Raw genomic sequence first — 18,109 nt, forward strand, 5'->3', positions numbered from 1 at the left:
GCATCCTTCTCCTTGTAGCCTCACAGGGGTCTTTCCTAAAAATAAAAGTGAAGGCATAAGAGGGTCTGGAGGTTCTCGGACCAGTACCCTAAGGTTTGGTTCTTTTAATGTGCGTGGATGTGGTACAGATGAGAGTAAAAGGGAAGAGATAGGTAGTATGTTTGTGAGAAGAAAGATGGATGTGTTGGCTTTGTGTGAAGCTAAGTTGAAACGGAAGGGTGAGTGTAAGTTTGGGAGTGTAAGTGGGAGGTTATCAGGAGTGAAGAGAGGGCGAGGGAGGGAAGGGGTGGCTATTTTAGTAAGTGAAGAGATAGGTAAACGGGTAGTGGAGTGGAAGGAGGTTTCCTCAAGGATAATGTGGATGAAGGTGAAACTGGGAAAAGAGATGTAGGTCTTTGTAAGTGCATATGGGCCTGGCAGTGAGAAGAGTGTAGAAGAAAGGGAGGCCTTTTGGATAGATTTAAATGAGTGCATAGAGGGTTTAGGAAGAAATGTTAATGTAATAGTACTGGGAGACCTTAATGCTAGGGTAGGAAATGGTCCAATTGGTGGAGTGGTTGGGAAATGTGGAGTTTCAGGAAAGAATCGTAGTGGAGAGTTGATGGTGGAAATGTGTCTAGAAAGAGAGTTGATGATAGCAAATACAGTGTTTCGGAAGAAAGTCAAGCATAAGTACACATGGGAGAGGGTGGTGGAGGGAAGGGTGGTAGATAGAGCGTTGATGGAGTATGTAGTGGTAAATAGGATTATGATAGGAAGAGTTAAGGATGTACATGTGCTAAGGGGAGAGGGTGGGGGAATATCAGATCATTTTTTGGTGGAAGGTAAGTTGAGAGTGGAGGATAGATGGAGAAAGAGGAAAGGGACAAAAGGTAGGGAGGTTCTTAGAATGAAGTCTTTGAATGCAAAGGAAAAGGAGGAGTACAATAAGAAGCTGAAGGAGGAGTGGGAGGGGGTAAAGGATAGAGTAGAGGTAGGTGTGGAGGAGGAATGGGGATGGTTCAAGGAGGGAGTCATAAAGTGTGCAAGGATGGTGTGTGGAACAAGAAGGACAGGGGGAAATAGAAGAAAGGGTAGTGAATGGTAGGATGAGGAAACAAAGAAGGTTGTAGAAGAGAAGAAGCGAGCTTTTACAGATTGGTTACAAAATAGGACGAGGGAGTCATATGAGAGGTACAAAGAGAAGAAAAGAGAAGTAAAGCACAAGGTAAAGGTTGCAAAGAGGAGAGCAGATGTGAAATGGGGTAAGAGTATGACAGAAAATTTGGAAAGTAATAAAGAGATGTTTTGGAAAGAAATTAAGAGAGGAAGAGGAGGCGAATAAAGTAGAGAAGAAAAGGTAAAAGGTGCAGATTGAGAGATGATAATGGAAGAGAAGGCAGTAAGGGGAAGATGGGCAGAATATTTTAGGGAGTTGCTAAATGTGAAGGAGGATAGGGAAGGAAAGATTGCTGCAGTGGGAAATGCTAAGAAAATGAGAGTGATGAGTGAGGAGAATGGAGGAGAAATAAAGAAGGATGAGGTGAAGGCAGTTGTTAAGATGATGAAAGCAGGTAAGGCACCTGGTCTGGATGGATGCCATGCAGAATGTCTGAGAAAGGGAGGTACAGTGATGGTGGACTGGTTGGTGAGGTTATTTAATGTTTGCTGGAGAGAGGATAGAGTGCCGGAGGACTGGAGGAGTGCCTGTATAGTTCCTCTTTACAAGGGAAAAGGGGACAAGTGTGAATGTAGTAGTTTTAGAGGGATTAGCTTGTTAAGTGTAGTTGGGAAGGCTTATGGGAGGATCTTGATTGAGAGGATTAGGAGAGGAACAGAAGGAGTAATTGGTGAGGAACAGTATGGTTTTAGGACAGGTAGAGGGTGTGTAGATCAGGTCTTTGTGGTAAGACAGATATGTGAGAAAGCTATAGGAAAGGGGAAGGATGTTTTTTTGGGCTTTTATGGATCTGGAAAAGGCTTATGATAGGGTAGACAGAAAGGCACTGTGGGAGGTTATGCAGATATACGGGCTAGGAGGGAAGCTTCTAGGAGCTGTCAAGAGTTTTTATGAGAGTAGTAGAGCTTGTGTCAGGATTGGAAATGGAGAGAGTGACTGGTTCGAGTTAAAGGTGGGACTGCGTCAAGGATGCGTTATGTCGCCCTGGCTGTTCAACTTATGCATGGCTGGGGTGATGCGAGAGGTAAATGCAAGGGTAGTGGGTCAAGGATTGGAGATGGTTAAAGAAAATGGAGAAAAGTGGGAGGTGAGCCAGTTGTTGTTTGCTGACGACACTGCGCTTGTGGCAGGATCGGAGGAGGGATTGAGGAAGCTGGTGACAGAGTTTGGGAGAGTATGTGATAGAAGAAAGCTGAAGATAAATGTGGGTAAAAGTAAGGTGATGAGATGTACAAGGGGTGAAAGTGGCAGTAGACTGGAAGTGAGCATTAAAGGAGAGCGACTGGAGGAAGTGGATAGTTTTAGATACTTGGGTGCAAATGCAGCAGGAAAAGGTGGAGTGAAGGTGGAGGTAGAATGTAGATTGAGAGAAGCGAGTAAATGCCTTGGTGGATTAAAGAGTGTAATGAGAAATGGACATTTGGGAATGGATGCGAAGAGGAGACTGTATGAAGGAGTGATTGTGCCAACAGCACTGTATGGGGCAGAAACATGGAACATAAGAGAAGAAGAGAGAAGAAGTTTGAATGTGTTTGAGATGAGGTATTTGAGAAGTATGGTGGGGGTTAATGGGCTAGATAGAGTGAGAAATGAGGTGAGGAGGAAAACAGGGTTGGAAAAGGAGCTGGGAGATCGGGTTGATGAAAGAGTATTAGGATGGTTTGGACACGTGGAAAGAATGAGTGAAGAAAGACTAGTAAAAGAGGTATGGAAGGCAGATGTGGAGGGAGTGAACATGAGGGGACGTCCTAGGATGAGGCGGATGGATGGGGTGAAGGGGGCTTTGGGAAAGAGGGGAATGTCTGTTGAGGAAGGACGGGAGAGGACAGAAGACAGGAGTGAATGGAGAATGGTTGTATATGGATGATGTTGTGATTGCATGAGGTGGAATGGGGGTGGGTGTGAGCAAAATCTGACGCAGCCGGAAGGGATTTCTCCCCGTCCTCTCCTTTTTTACAAGGGGGGACGGAGAGGATGGGTCGCCGATTAAATGAAGCGGCCTTGCTGTGGATGTGTTGTGTGTTGCGACACTGCTTCTGACCCAGGGCAGTGGACAAGGTGCAGGGATGACCCGTCATCCAGGAGGTGCTCAGATAAGAGGGAGGGTGGAGGGGTGTGGACTGTATTCAGGGATGAAATGGGTGGGAATGATTTTGTGCCTTTTCCTTTTTGGCTACCTCCCTTGTAAGGGGGAAAAAAGCCTTTGTATATGTATGTATATGTATATGTATATATATATATATATATATATATATATATATATATATATATATATATATAAAAATAAATATATAAACATGTGTATATATATATATATAAATATATATATATATTTATATATATATATAAATATATATATATATATATATATATATTGTCACAATTTTTTAAATTGTGACACCCAGCTCGTTGTCTCCCTTCCCATTTTCTCGTCTGTTTTCTCTCCGTATCAGCCCTTAATTCCCCAAAGTCGGGGGAATTTCCAGTCCTTAAGACTACTAGTAGCAACATCCTGTCCTTTCTCGTTATCCTCTTTATCTGTCATGTCATTTTTGACAACCAATTCAATGCCTTAACGAAGGGAGAGACTTCTAATATCTAGAAACACACACACCCCCCCTTTTGATTTGTGTTCTCGGAGCCATGCCCAACGGTCCGCACTCACACAAAGCACTCAAACACACCCCCTCCCCGCCCCTGCGCGCTGCCACATATTTGATTAAGCTAGGCAATTAGAATTATTAGGACTGTGTTTAACCCGCTCGTGAACAGTGTCTAACTCAAAGAACACTTGGAACTGTGTCACCCTCCCGCATGAACATTATTCGTAGTACCCTTCGCAACTAGGGACGGAGACATAGTACTATTGGCATCGTCGGAAGCCGGCTAGCGGACATCGTGACCTGACCTGTCGCAGGACAGGGGCAGTCTAGCGTGGGTTCCCATCCATGTAGGAACTCCTACACGGTCTCGGAAGATTCAGGTGCATCGATCTCGCACAGTGGATACGATGAGTTCCTTTCGTTATTACGAACTGGTTAAACGTCATCCAATATTCAAGGCATAGTGAACACGTGAACACGTGAAACTTTTTAGTGATGAACTCAGTGCTACGGAGTTCCGTGTTACCGGTGATCAGGATCTTATCAACATCGCGTAGACTACCAGGATCATCTCATCAAGACCGCCAGATGCAGATACATCCCCTTTCGGGACATCCAGACCGGAGGGACATTGGCAGAATTGCGGAGAGACGCCTACCCAGCCGTCTTCAGTGCCCGCTCGGAGATGTCAACTTAACCAGGCAGTTCCCGCCCATCGCCAACAAAGGCCTCATCCGAGGTGTGAAGCCGTGCTCGCCTGAATCCACTCCCACTACCCACATTAGATGCTAAGTTCAATTTATTTGATGTTACTGTAAGATGTTTAGTTGAAGCGCAGGGAGACAGAGTACGATAGGAACCATTAATTAACTTTTAGACCTACCTTTATAGACTATACTAACCATATTTGATATTTGAACAAGTTATCAATTAAAAGTCACATTAGGAATTCTGGGTTTCATTACCCAAAGACGGTCATCTTTATGAGTTGTCCCCACACCCCTCTTTGATTTACTCACGCTTGCCTTGGAGGGAAGGCGAGTGGTCCCGAGATGTGATAAAAATCACCTGGACTTCGGTTCCCCAACTGCAGCTATCTTCCCCCTCCCTTCATCAATCACTTAAGGTACGTGTTACCCACACCACCTCATCTACCAACTTCTTCCACTGTCCAGGAATTTGCGTCACATATATTATGGGCAGAAAATATAAGATACTGATACAAAATATAAGAAAATATAAGATATAAATTATAGAATATAGATTATAAAGTATAGAAAATGAAATATGAAAATAGAATAAAGAGTAGAAATAGGAAAACTGAAAAAAATATATAGAAAATAGAAAACCTGCAATCTCCGCAGTTTCAGGTTGATGTTTGAGGTAATTTGCTTTAGCACACATACATATAACTATTTCCTAGTCGAACTGTCTATAAAGAGTTTCGTTTAATTTCGTTTCTTTTGTGACTTTTCTTTGTTTATACTCTGTCCGCTTCATTCAATTTCTTTTATCTTGTTTCCCTTAGTTTTTGTTTTGTAGTTTCTCATTTTTAACATGTATTATTGTTTTACCATAAAATATTTTCCCTGTCGTTGATTCATCATAGTCAGTATCTCCTTTTAACTTTCGCATTTTACTCAATTATTTTAAGGTCGTTGGCATTGTTTATTTACATATGGTGTGATAGCGCGCCAAATCTTCAGTTCCGCACATTGAGCTATTGGAATAACTTGTTTTCATGGCTGTGAATTGTACAGGCTAAATAAGTGTGCCTTCTTGAATTTGTAAGTGGAATCATATAGTGGTAAGGTAGTTTAGTCCATGCACATTGATTTTCAATTTGCTACACTTCAATTCCCGTTTGGTAGTGTATGTGGCATTCTGAGGAGGGGTAAACGTGTGGATATCTATCAAGATGTTTGGCAGTCTCACACCTACAATTACCAATATCATCAGCTAGATTTCGTTAATTCGAGTATTTTGAATCCCAGGTATAAAATAATAATTACCGAAAAAGAAACAACGTTAATAGCTGAAAAAAAAAAAAATTATTTATCAAGGGGAAAGGTTAGGTTTGGTCAGGTCAGGTCAGGTCCCACAACTACAATTCATACCCATCATTATGATTGGCAAGTTCTTATCATTATGAGTATTTTGAGCCTTAGATATAAATACTTTAAATTGATATTAATGTCAATAGCAATTGAAAATAATAAATTAAGACTGGCAAGCAATTTTTATATTTATGAATTTATTTCTCTCGTTTGCTTCCATTGTTTTTACATGCTTATCGGGGAATGAGACTCCATCTTGTCTTTCTCAGTACTAAAATCTAGAATAAATGAAGCTCACTTTGAATTCAGTGTGCAGATTGTAACATTTTTGTGAGTAAAATATCTAGACTTTGCAAAAGCCTTTGAAACCATCCCCCACCAAAGAATATTTAATAAATTAGCTTCACACAGAATAAGTGGTAGCCTATTAAGTTGGACTAATAATTGTTTGAACAATCAAAAACCTAGTTGTTCTAATTGCCAAAACTTGTAGATGGAAAAAGGTTACAAGTGGACTTCCACAGGGTTGCATTCTTGGGCACCTATTCATACATACATACATATACCTAGGATTTTTCCCCCTTACTAGGGAGGTAGCCAAAAAGGAAAAGGCACAAAATCACTCCCACCCATTTCATCCCCGAAAACACTCCACACCCCTCCACCCTCCCTCTCATCTTAGCACCTCCTGGATGACGGGTCATCCCTGCACCTTGTCCACTGCCCTGGGTCAGAAGCAGTGTCGCAAGACACAGCACATCCACAGCAAGGCCGCTACATTAAATCAGCGACCCCCCCTATCCGTCCCCCGATGCATAAAAGGAGAAGAACGGGAGAAATCCCTTCAGGCTGCGTCAAAATTTTGCTCACACACACTACCTCATCCCCCAGCCCCCATCCATTCCACCTCATGCATCACAACATCTTCCATATACAACCATTCTCTATTCACCCCTGTCTTCTGTCCTCTCCCGTCCTTCCTCAACAGACATTCTTTCCCTCTTCCCCAAAGCCCCCTTCACCCCATCCATCCATCTCATCCTAGGACATCCCCTCATGTTCACTCCGTCCACATCGGCCTTCCATACCTCTTTTACTAGTCTTTCTTCACTCATTCTTTCCATGTGTCCAAACCATCCTAATACTCTTTCATCAAGCCTGTCTCCCAACTCCCTTTCCACCCCTGTTCTCCTCCTCACCTCCTCATTTCTCACTCTATCTAGCCTAGTAACAGTAAGTATGATCACAAGTTATTTGGAAATTCGTTAACAAAAGTGGATAGTGAAAAGGATCTTGGTGTAATTATCAGTAACAATCTCAAATCATCTAAGCAGTGTATTTCAATCTCTGAGAAAGCAAATAAGATTCTAGGACTGATTGTGGAATCTTTTGACTTCAAAAGTTCATCTCATTAACAAACTATATAAATCATTGTATTGTCCATGATTTGAATATGCTGTTTCTGTATGGTCACTGAATCTCATTAAAGACATTAGCAGATTGAGAAAAAAATACAATGGTGAGCCACAAAACTGATTCTAAATATAAAAGATGGATTGTATGAAAATTGACAAAAATGGGAAGTCTGGCATGTAGACTGAACTCACTTTGCCACTGAAGTGGTGTTATGGGGCTAAAAAAGACACTGTGAACATAATGAGATGTGTGTCACCAGGCACCACTTGACTGCTGTTAGTATTGATCATTGATTTTCTGTTTGATCATATCAGCATTATACTGTATATATACACACCCATCATATCATCTTCATAGATATAATGGAAATCTTGAAAATGGTAAACTAGTCATGTTGATAGTAGGTGCTCCGACCCATTAATATTGTTTCACTGCATTGTAAACAAGCACACAGTTGCCAGATCAACTCTGTGACACAAGGCACTATCCAACCAATGTACTGGATGTAAGTGCTGATGATAGTTAGTTAGTTATTGTTGTCCATCAATACGATGACAACGTCACTCCATGCATGAATCGGTGAAGTTAATTTTTTTTTTCTTTTTTTTTATGTGTTTACATGGGATCTTTGGTGGCTCCTGAGGCCAGCCATAGAGACACAACTCCTTCCACATTGGTCACACACGTGCTGCCCGAGATGTGGGCGTTGTTGTGTGTGGCGTCTGGCTCTGTAAGCTTCAGCCTTTTTCTCGAAGTCGTCTCTAAAATAATATGCCCCTCTTTGCAAAGTAGATCTTCACTGTTTCCTGTGAGATGCTTCCCTTTCGAGGGCTGCTGGGTTGATGTTGAATTTCTTAAGAGAGTCCTTAGTGTGATCTTTAATTCTCTTTTTGGGCCTACCAACGGTACGTTGCCCATTGTAAAGTTCCCCTTAAGTAACAATACGGGGTAGTCTATTGGTGGGTTGGCAGATGATGTGGCCAGTCCAATGGAGCTGCCTTTGTATGAGGATTTCTTTGAGGCAAGGTATATTCATGCGCTGCCTTATCGCAGTGTGTGGGATTTTATCCCACCAGTGATCCCCAGGATTCGTTGGAGGCAGTGAATATGGAATCCCTCCAGCTTTTTAATGTGAAGCCTGTAAGCAGCCCAGGCTTCACATCCATAGAGTAGGATTGAGAGACAGATAGCTAAGTAAACTGACCGCTTGGTGGACAGGGTCAGGTTGTGATTATAGAAGACACAATAAGAGAGTCTTCCAAAAGTGGTTGAAGCAAGAGCAATGCGGCGGGTAATTTCATCATTGTGCTGTCAGAGGACAAAATTGATCCAAGGTAGGTAAAATGTGGCACAACCTTTAGGGTATTTCCATCAATCTCAATATAAGGGTCATCTACAGGTGCATTGTGGCCAGTGCGTTGGCAAAGCACTTCAGTCTTATTGGTATTTACCACCAATCCTACCCAAGTGTAAGAGTCAACAATAGCATCCAGTGTGCTCTTCAGTCCTTGCTGTGTGTGGCTGACGAATGCAGCATCATCAGCATACTGGAGGTCGACGACCGAGATGGTGGAGGTGCGTGTTTTTGCACGCATTCTGGCATTGTTGAAAAGGCTGCCGTCCAGTCTGTAGTTGATGGTTATTCCAAGTCCAGTTGCATTGTTGTTGGTGTAGAATACCTGGGTTACGACAGCGGTAAAAAGGTTGAAAAGGATTGGTGCCAGAACGCAGCCTTGTTTAACCCCAGTTGATACTTCGAAAGGATCTGACCTCCCTCCAGCAACAACCACTGTATTTGTGCCATCATGTAGAGATCTGATTATAGAGAGAAATTTAGGGGGGACAACCGAACTCTGCAAGTAGGTTCCAAAGCAGGGGGCGGTCGACGGAGTCAAAGGCTTTAGTAAGGTCTACAAAAGCTGTGTACAGGTTTTGATGCTGCTCTCTGCATTTCTCCTGGAGCAAATGTGCTACATATACCATATCTGTGGTTGACCTCTCCTGCCAAAAACCACATTGTGATTCAGGAAGGATCCTCTCAGCTATGTGAGAAAGAAGTTTCATTAGCATAATGCGTGCTAACGTCTTGCCAGCCGTTGAGAGGATGGTGATGCCTCTGCTGTTGTTGCAGAGAGACTTGTCACCCTTTTTCTTATAGATAGTAACTATTTTTCCATCTTTAAATTATTGTGGAACGCAGCCAGACTCCCAACAGCACTGGAAGAGCTGTTGTAATTGAGTTGCAACTTCAATACCCCCATATTTGAGGAGTTCAGCTGGGATATTGTCTGGTCCAGCAGCTTTGTGATTCTTAAGGGCAGTTATTGATTTAATTACCTCCTCAATTGTGGGTACTGAGTCCAGTTCATGTGAGGCTGGAAGTTGTGGGACTTGACTGAGAAATGATGGGTCAGTAGGGTTCGAGTGGTTTAGTAGCTGCCTAAAGTGTGATGCCCAGCAATCGAGAATTTGGGTTGAGTCTGTGAGTAGGTGGGTGCCATCAGCAGATTGGACAGGTGTAAGCGCCGGCTATGCAGGGCCATACCCAGTTTTCAAAGAGGAGTTGAAGTTATGGAGATCTCCTAGGTCCATATAAGATTGCATCTGGGCTGCCAGGTTGGCCCACCACTTATTTTCCTTGTCTCTTAGGAGTCTTTGGAGCTCGGAGCATACTGCTGAGAACTGGTTTCTGGTGGTATGATATGGGTTAAGGAGGTAAAGATCATGGACTTTGTTCTTTGCCGTAATAAGATCATGAATGTTTTCGGCATTTTCATCAAATCAGTCGCGGTGTCTTCGATTGGTTGAGCCTAAGACAGCTTTTGCAGTTTGCAGGAGGGTGGCACAGACATTGTTCCATGATGTAGTGAGAGATTCAGTGGTGATGTCTGAATCTCCTGTTGGTTGTCGAGGTGGTGGAAGTGAATCTGTCACAGCCTGTTGGTAAGCTTCTCTAGTGTTTGAGTTTTGAAGAGCAGCTAGGTTAATTTGAGGACTGAGGTTTCTTCTGCGAGTGATAGTGTTACGGGCGCTGGTATGTGAAGAGACGTTACGTATAACGTCTAAGTGCTTAAGAACCAGCGCACTTCTAGAAGCCACTGTAGGACTGAACTATCTGGTCAGGGCCTAGATAATTCGTAAGACTAGAAGTAAAGGTAACAAAGAAGATTCCAGGAAAGGAATATTAAACTAGCGATAAAACTAGTAAACGAAATTATTAATGGAAAATATTTACAGGCAATCAACACAAAAGAGAATGGGCAGTAGGGTCAATGGGACCGTTACATGATTATAAGAATATGGAAATTATCGTTCAAATAAGAAACAAGATAAGTATACAATATGGTACTATCTAAGTACAAAGAGATCAGGAACATGCATCAGAATAAGTAATAAGTACAAATATAAGTAAAGTAATGCAATGTATATCAGACACGTAATGTAGGCAAAAAGGGTGATCACTTCACACCAATCGTCTCATGAATCTAAACCTTCTAGTTTTTATCAAGAGATCAATATGTGGGAATATGACAAGGAGTCAGCGAGTTCCACCGCTTATATACCATTGGACCGGAAGCCGGATACTTCCGGTTAAGGGTGCGGGTGAGGAGGAGGGTAAGTTAACACGTCAACATGGGTAGTTTTAGGACCCTCGACTTGCTTGAACAATCTATTTATTTAGTAACTGTCAAATCTGTGCGCTCCGAACTATTCAGGATTTCGCTTGTCTGTTTGTTCTACAAGAGTGCGCACCTCACCGCACGTAGGCAAGATTACATATAGTGGACGGGCGTTACTGCTTAACATTGTTACAATACATACATAGACAAGAAATAGGAACATAGTTATGTAATACAAAGGAACACAATTCTATAACATAATTACACATATGACGTAATATCTGATATTACGTTACAATAGGTCTGATTTTAAGCCGCAGTATGGATCTGACCAGCCTATGATCTGTTGAGGCCTCTGCTCCTCTCATAACCTGTGCAATTAAGGCTTCACTGATGTCGCGTTGCCTGACTATCACATAGTCTAATAAGTGCCAATGTCCTGATCTTGGGTGCATCCATGTTGCTTTGTGCATATTTCTAAGTTGAAATTTGGTGTTGGTGATAGTAAGAGAGTGTTCGGAGCACAGCGTCAGCAACCTGAGTCCATTTTCATTGCATTTCCCTATTCCATGTTGCCCGAGTACTCCTTCCCAGAGATGGTGGCTGCTACCTACATGTGCATTTAGGTCACCAAGAAGGAGAATCTTATCTTTGGGTGGAACATTCTGTAAGGTTTCGTGGAGGCAGTTGTAAAATGTGTCTTTAATATGTTCTTCAGATGGTAGCGTTGGGCCATAGACACTTAAAAGTGTAGCGTACTGGGATTTGGCGAGTGGTGTGCGCCAAGTCATAATTCTAGGGCTGATACCAGTTGGAGCGGTTGGAATAGTTTGTAGTATAGATGACCGCACTGCAATGCCCACGCCCATTTGTCTTGGTTGATCAAGGGGAGCCCCTTGCCAGAAGAAGGTGTAACCTTCTCCTGTTTCCGTAAGGGATCCTGAATCTGGAAGCCTGGTCTCGCTAAGGGCAGCGATGTCTATCTTATAACGGGCTAGTTCTGCCGCCACGAGAGCAGTACGGTGTTTAGGTAAGTCCGGGTTGGAGTCTAGAAATGTTCTCACATTCCATGGGGCAATTTTCAAGGTTTTGTATTTCATAGTACGACTGCTGTAAGGGACACTGGTGAGCGCGGTTACCCACCACAAGTTTAGGGGGGAGCAGGCAATTTTTAAGTCTCCTTTTATCGACCCTTCCTCTAATTGAGGTGGGCAGTGCTGTCCCTGAATAGGGCTACCCAGATGCCCAGAGAGACACCGAAGGCAATGGTGAAATGGCAAATGAACTTCAATATCTCTAAGTGTAGCGTGTTAAACGTAGGGCTACACAACCCCGAAAATAGATACAGCTTAGATAACACGTTTTTAGAAAAATCTGAGTGCGAGAGGGACTTGGGAGTTCTGGTGAGTCCGGACCTTAAAACCTGGAAGCAGTGCATTAGCGCCAGAAATAAAGCAATTAGAGCATTAGGCGTCATTGCTAGGACGGTAACGAATAGAAGTGCAGAGGTAATTATTAAACTCTATCTAGCAATAGTTAGACCCATCCTTGACTATGCGGTACAGTTTTGGTCTCCATCCTATAGAATGGACATAAATTCACTAGAATCAGTACAGAGAAGAATGACCAAAATGATACAAGGACTCGGAAATTTGCCTTACGAAGAGAGGCTTAGGCACCTAAACTTACACTCCCTGGAAAGACACAGAGTGCGGGGTGATCTAATAGAAGTGTTCAAGTGGATCAAAGGCTATAACAAGGGTGATGCAAACAAGGTCATCATAATAAAACAACAGGGCAGGACTCGCAGTAATGGGTATAAACTGGACAAATTTAGATTTAAGAAGGAAATAGGCAAGAGTTGGTTTACTAATAGGGTGGTCGATGAATGGAATAAACTTAGTAACCATGTAGTAAGCGCTGAAACCATCAACTGTTTTAAAAAATGATTAGACAACTTTATGGATGGGGATGACAGGTGGTGATGGATATGGAGCTGCCTAGTGTAGGCCGTATGGTCTTTTGCAGTCTCCTTTATTTCTTATGTTCTTATGTTCTAAGGTAGACTGCTGCTCCAGGTTCAACCCGCCAACGATCATGTGCACTGGGCTGCCTGCCGTGCAGCCGACCGGCTAAGGGATCCCAGCATTCCACACCTGCCCTCGTCACCAGCCTGACTGTTCCCGTAGGACTTTTGGGATGAGGAAGCACAGAGTGAAACATGTCCAAATGATATTTAAAGTGGAAGGGAGATTGCACATCTCTTGGGTCCACCATCTTCACCTTTCTCTGCAGAATCCGGTGGCTGGGATGTGAGCCGAGACAATTGCAGCGCTCTGCCGCAGACCCCTTACTGGTGGGGCAGCGCCTGTTGCTTGAGCAGCCAAGCGAGCATTAGAGCTTAAAGCGGCTCTGGTCGCAGGCAGGCCTCGTCCTAGAGCTCGGAGGCATTTTCAGGCTGCTATTGGTAGTAACAACATGTCATTCATCCTGATGAGGCCTACCGCCATTTGGTCCATGACTGCTTATTATTGATTATTCGCAGCTAGCCTGCCTATCGGAAGGCCTTGCCTCATTCCGCCATTTGAGGCCATGTCGATGGGGGTGTGGTCACCCCTCACCAGTGTTTGTGGTCCGGGTTTGCTCCTGTAGCCTTGTGTCGACCAAGACTAGCCCACAAGGCAGTGGGGCAGGAGTTGGTGAGGAGTCAATGTGTGACCACACATCGGTGGACCATAACTCCCACCTGTGGGGCCTCCTGCTGCTCCGAGATCTCCATCCATACTATTATTATGTTCTTGTATAGTGTTCATATCTTAGAAGGAGTGATGTGGTAAATGCTCAAATGAGCCCAAAGCTTGCAGAACATTTAAATTCATGTTGATTAAAGTTAATAGGCAGGGGCACCTTCTAAACTGAGATAATACTAACATCAGATAAAGGTTGCACAAAGAGAACAAGATTTTTTTTCTTTTCTTTTTTGTCATTATCATAAAAGTGTCACAACTAGTAAGGGAGATGTCACAGGCATCCTGAAAGATGACTGGGTTTGTGTATATTATGCTTCTGTGATTACATAACCTGTAGCATAGAAATGTTAAAGCACTAGTTCTGGCATTATACATTGTCTTCTCACTACTTCCACATTCAAATGGATTTTGCCTTTGATAGCAGTTCTTACTTGAGTACTTCATTATTGCTGAGATTGTTTTAGTGGGTCTATCTTATATGTATGTTTTTTCTAGTAGACAAACAGGTATTTTAGGAAGTTTGACAAGAAAAAATATGGAAAGTACCTCTACAACTACTTAGATTAATTTCATTGATTACATTTTACAAAAGATGATATAACACAGGTACACCACTTACCAGTGTATCTTAAACAATGTAACTTGCATCACAAATTTGAGTGAGATGAACTGAATAAACCCTAGAGTAGGTCATGTTTATATTGAGGTCTTGTGAGCCCAAACATGGAATAATATGGAGTATGTTAGAATATTTCTGCTGCGGCCAGCTGGGCCATTCCCCCACTTTCAAATGTTGTGATGTGAGGAAAACAAATAGAGCAAAATTCAAGTAATTCTGGTTGTGGTGAGGTGAGTATGCTTGTAGGTAATGGATGATTTTCAGCATGTTTCTAATGAAAAAATAGATCACAATATGTCATAGCACCATATCTGTTATTGTTTCTATCTATGTTAAGTTAGGTGATGGCATGTACAAAAGGTCTCTTTAGGTACAAAGACACTTTAGTATGAAATGCTTTACATATGAAAAATCCATCATCTTATGACAGGGTATTACACAATTTCAAAGAGTTAGATGTCAGTCTTTTAATTACATCTTTTTCCAGGATGACGGTATCTATCACCATTGCTTTGGAAGGAAGAGCTCTCTGTAGATTCCATGTGTCATACTATGAAAAAGTGTGACATCTACAGCACAGCTATATCACAGATCATCATAAATATTACATGATAAACCTCTCCAGTGTGACCTGTGTGCTTCCACTTTGTAGGAAAAGGGTGATCTCACATAGCACAAAAGTCGCCTCAAAGGTCATATGACCCACACAGGATCTGTGTGGTTCTGATTTCTGACAAAAGGGTTCTCTCGCACAACATAATTATGGGGAATGACAAAGGAGAAAAGCCTTTCCAGTGTGACCTGTATGAATCTGCTTTTTCACATAAGGGTGTTCTCACAAAATATATGAGGGCCCACACAGGACAGAAGCCTTTCCAGTGTGACCTCTGTGATTCTGCTTTCTCAAAAAAGGATAAACTCACAAGGCACATGAGGACCCACACAAGAGAGAAGTCTTTCCATTGTGACCTGTGTGATTCTGCTTTCTCACATAAGGAAAGTCTCAGAAAGCATTTAAGGAACCACACTGGAGAGAAGCCTTTCCAATGTGACCTGTGTGATTTTGCTTTCTCACAAAAGGGTAATCTAATACAGCATATGAGGACCCACACTAGAGAGAAGCCTTTTCAGTGTGAACTGTGCAATTCTGCTTACTCACAAAAGAGTGCTCTCACACAACATATGAGGACCCACACTGGAGAGAAGCCTTTCCAATGTGCCCTGTGCGATTCTGCTTTCTCGTATAAGTGTTCTCTCACACAACATATGAGGACCCACACTGGAGAGAAGCCATTCGTGTGTGACGCGTGCAATTCTGCTTTCTCAAACAAGAGTCGTCTCATAAGACATCTGAGGACCCACACTGGAGAGAAGCCTTTCCAGTGTGACCTGTGCAAATCTACTTTTTCTGAAAAGAGTAGTCTCACACAACATATGAGGACCCATACAGGAGAGAAGCCTTTCCAATGTGACCTGTGCAATGCAGCTTTCTCAGAAAAGGGTAAACTCGCAAAGCATATGATGACCCATACAGAAGAGAAGCCTTTCCAGTGTGACCTGTGTGATTTTGCTTTCTCATATAGAACTAGTCTCAGCAGGCATATGAAAACCCACACTGGAGAGAAGCCTTTCCAGTGTGACCTGTGCAAATCTGCTTTTTCTGAAAAGAGTACTCTCAAAAACCATATGAGGACCCACACTGGAGAGAAGCCTTTCCAGTGTGACCTGTGTAATGCAGTTTTTCAAAAAAAAGTTCATCTCGCAAGTCATATGAGGATCCATACAGGAGAGGAGCCTTTCCAATGTGACCTGTGCAATGCAGCTTTCTCACAAAAGGGTAATCTCACAAAACATATGATGACCCATACAGGAGAGAAGCCTTTCCAGTGTGACCTGTGTGATTTTGCTTTCTCACGTAAAAATAGTCTCAGCAGGCATATGAAAACTCACACTGGAGAGAAGCCGTTCCAGTGTGACCTGTGCAAATCTTCTTTTTCTGAAAAGGGTAATCTCAAAGACCATATGAGGACCCATACTGGAGAGAAGCCTTTCCAGTGTGACCTGTGTGATTCTGCTTTCTCACATAAGGGAAATCTCACACATCATATGAGGATCCACACAGGAGATAAGCCTTTCCAGTGTGACCTGTGCAAGTCTGCTTTTTCTCAAAAAGGTTCTCTCACACGGCATATGAGGACCCACACTGGAGAGAAGCCTTTCCAGTGTGACCTTTGTGATTTTGCTTTCTCATGTAAAAGTAGTCTCAGCAGGCATATGAGGACCCACACTGGAGAGAAGCCTTTCTAATGTGACCTGTGCAATGCAGTTTTCTCACAGAAGTGTCATTTCACACATCATATGAGGATCCACACTGGAGAGAAGCCTTTCCAATGTGACCTGTGCAATGCAGTTTTCTCACAGAAGTGTCATTTCACACATCATATGAGGATCCACACTGGAGAGAAGCCTTTCCAATGTGACCTGTGTAATGCAGTTTCTTACAAAATGATTAATTAAGGCTTCATGGTGGTATTTAAATACTGGAGAAGTCTTCAAGTCTCACTTTGGATCCAAAGTAAATAAGGAGGCTTTGTGGTCAATGGTCAGTCATGTTCCTCAACATCACATTATTTCCAAGTTAAATGACTTCAAATACTTTTCTTACCTCTTTTGTAAATATTTATCCAGGTGTTATCCTCATCTAATAGAGATTCTGGTTGTTGAAGTGATTCAAAATATGTAAAATGTATTTGATATTCATACATGTGATCTTTTTTTTTTATTCTATATTTTATTTTATTTATTTATCTATTTTTCTTTATTTTCTTTTTCTTTAACAAGGTAAGAGGTTAGTAGACCAGAAAGAGAGCCACTGCCTGATGGATGGTTGTGTTTAAGTTTGGAAAGGAATCATAGTGCGTAACGAAAAGAAGGGGACGATGCACCTTGTGTACTCATTGGGAGTAGCTAAGCTAGTTAGCCTATTTTCTTTTACCTCTTGTTTAGTTCCAATGTACTTTACTAAGCTGTTAGGTTGGTGTATTGATAGAGTGTTGAGAGGGACACATGCATATTCTATTATTGGTCTCGCCAAGGCTTTGCATAGATGTATATTCATACTATTTTCTGAGCAATATAAATCACATGCAATAACATATGGCAGATAAAATTGTATAATCTTATTTTCTACATATATCAAATAATCACTTTGCAATTAAATAATATATATATTAGAATATCTTTTATTATCCTAAAATGCATTTTTTTCAATTATTCATGAATACATACAAATATTATTATAACTATGTTAAGGAGACCATATAATTAGTAGTAAAAGGCATTGACAGAGTATAGCTTTATCGCTCACAGGCCTGTAACCAGTTTCTCCTAATTAAATTATTCAAAACTGGAGCTGTTCTTGGGTTCCAATCCATCTCTTTATATCAAGTTATATATGTGTGTGTGTGGTCTAATACGCCTGTAGCCTCATTCATAGAGAAATTTCCTTTCGGTTAAACACAAATAGAAACCTTGTCAAAATTTGACTGAACTTTACAGAACGCTTAAGATGGCGGTGCACTAGACATTTCTCATTAGCAATCTCTTGCGTACCCTTCACACAGGGGGTGTTTTTTTCAGGTGAGGCTGGTGGCAGTATTTATAACATTCTTAGGTAAGTCATTGTTGAGCAATGGGACACTTTTCCAAAGCTCAAAGCCCAATTCAAGGTTAACTCTGGACTCATAAAAGCAATGCTTTTCTTCACAGTGGCTCGGTGTCAGAGCAGTATCTAAATGAAAGTCTTGCAATAGATACCTTACATAAGCAGGTTTTAAATGGCGGATCCAGGGAGGGGGCTGAAGCCCTCACCAAATTTGTTCTCTC

General features: G+C 42.1%; 2 protein-coding genes across 4 annotated transcripts in view; one reads left to right on the forward strand and one right to left on the reverse strand.

Annotated features, from left to right (window-relative positions):
- LOC143023110 (uncharacterized) overlaps positions 1–17,474 on the forward strand; it is a 353,433-nt gene extending 335,959 nt beyond the window's left edge. The window contains exons 1-2 of one of the 3 annotated variants that reach the window (XM_076181604.1): positions 5,388–5,569; positions 14,712–17,474. In XM_076181604.1, the coding sequence (XP_076037719.1) occupies positions 14,987–16,531 (1,545 nt within the window). In that variant the 5' untranslated portion in view covers positions 5,388–5,569; positions 14,712–14,986 and the 3' untranslated portion in view covers positions 16,532–17,474. Of the gene's footprint in view, positions 1–5,387; positions 5,570–14,711 lie in introns of those variants that run through there. The other 2 variants (XM_076181603.1, XM_076181605.1) reach the window with 2 other exon arrangements.
- On the reverse strand, positions 9,069–11,955 carry LOC143023134 (uncharacterized). Its single transcript, XM_076181646.1, has 5 exons — positions 11,147–11,955; positions 10,086–10,266; positions 9,781–9,971; positions 9,449–9,675; positions 9,069–9,277 (listed from the first exon to the last, which is right to left on the reverse strand). The coding sequence occupies exons 1-5, from the start codon at positions 11,953–11,955 to the stop codon at positions 9,069–9,071; spliced, it is 1,617 nt and encodes a 538-aa protein (XP_076037761.1).
- Positions 17,475–18,109: the final 635 nt, after the last annotated feature.

This window comes from Oratosquilla oratoria, unplaced genomic scaffold, assembly GCF_046742065.1.
Source record: "Oratosquilla oratoria isolate Oo_2021 unplaced genomic scaffold, ASM4674206v1 SCAFFOLD45, whole genome shotgun sequence".
Lineage (NCBI taxonomy): Eukaryota > Metazoa > Arthropoda > Malacostraca > Stomatopoda > Squillidae > Oratosquilla > Oratosquilla oratoria.

Bases quoted from the DNA above. Each gene is read 5' to 3' on its own strand.
- LOC143023134 (XM_076181646.1), bottom strand. From the start codon at position 11,955: ATGAAATACAAAACCTTGAAAATTGCCCCATGGAATGTGAGAACATTT. The intron at 10,267-11,146 runs GTAATATCAGAT...TTCACATACCAG, and splicing joins AAAATCAGACCTATTGTAAC to CGCCCGTAACACTATCACTC. The intron at 9,972-10,085 runs GTCTGTGCCACC...ATTACGGCAAAG, and splicing joins TCACTACATCATGGAACAAT to AACAAAGTCCATGATCTTTA.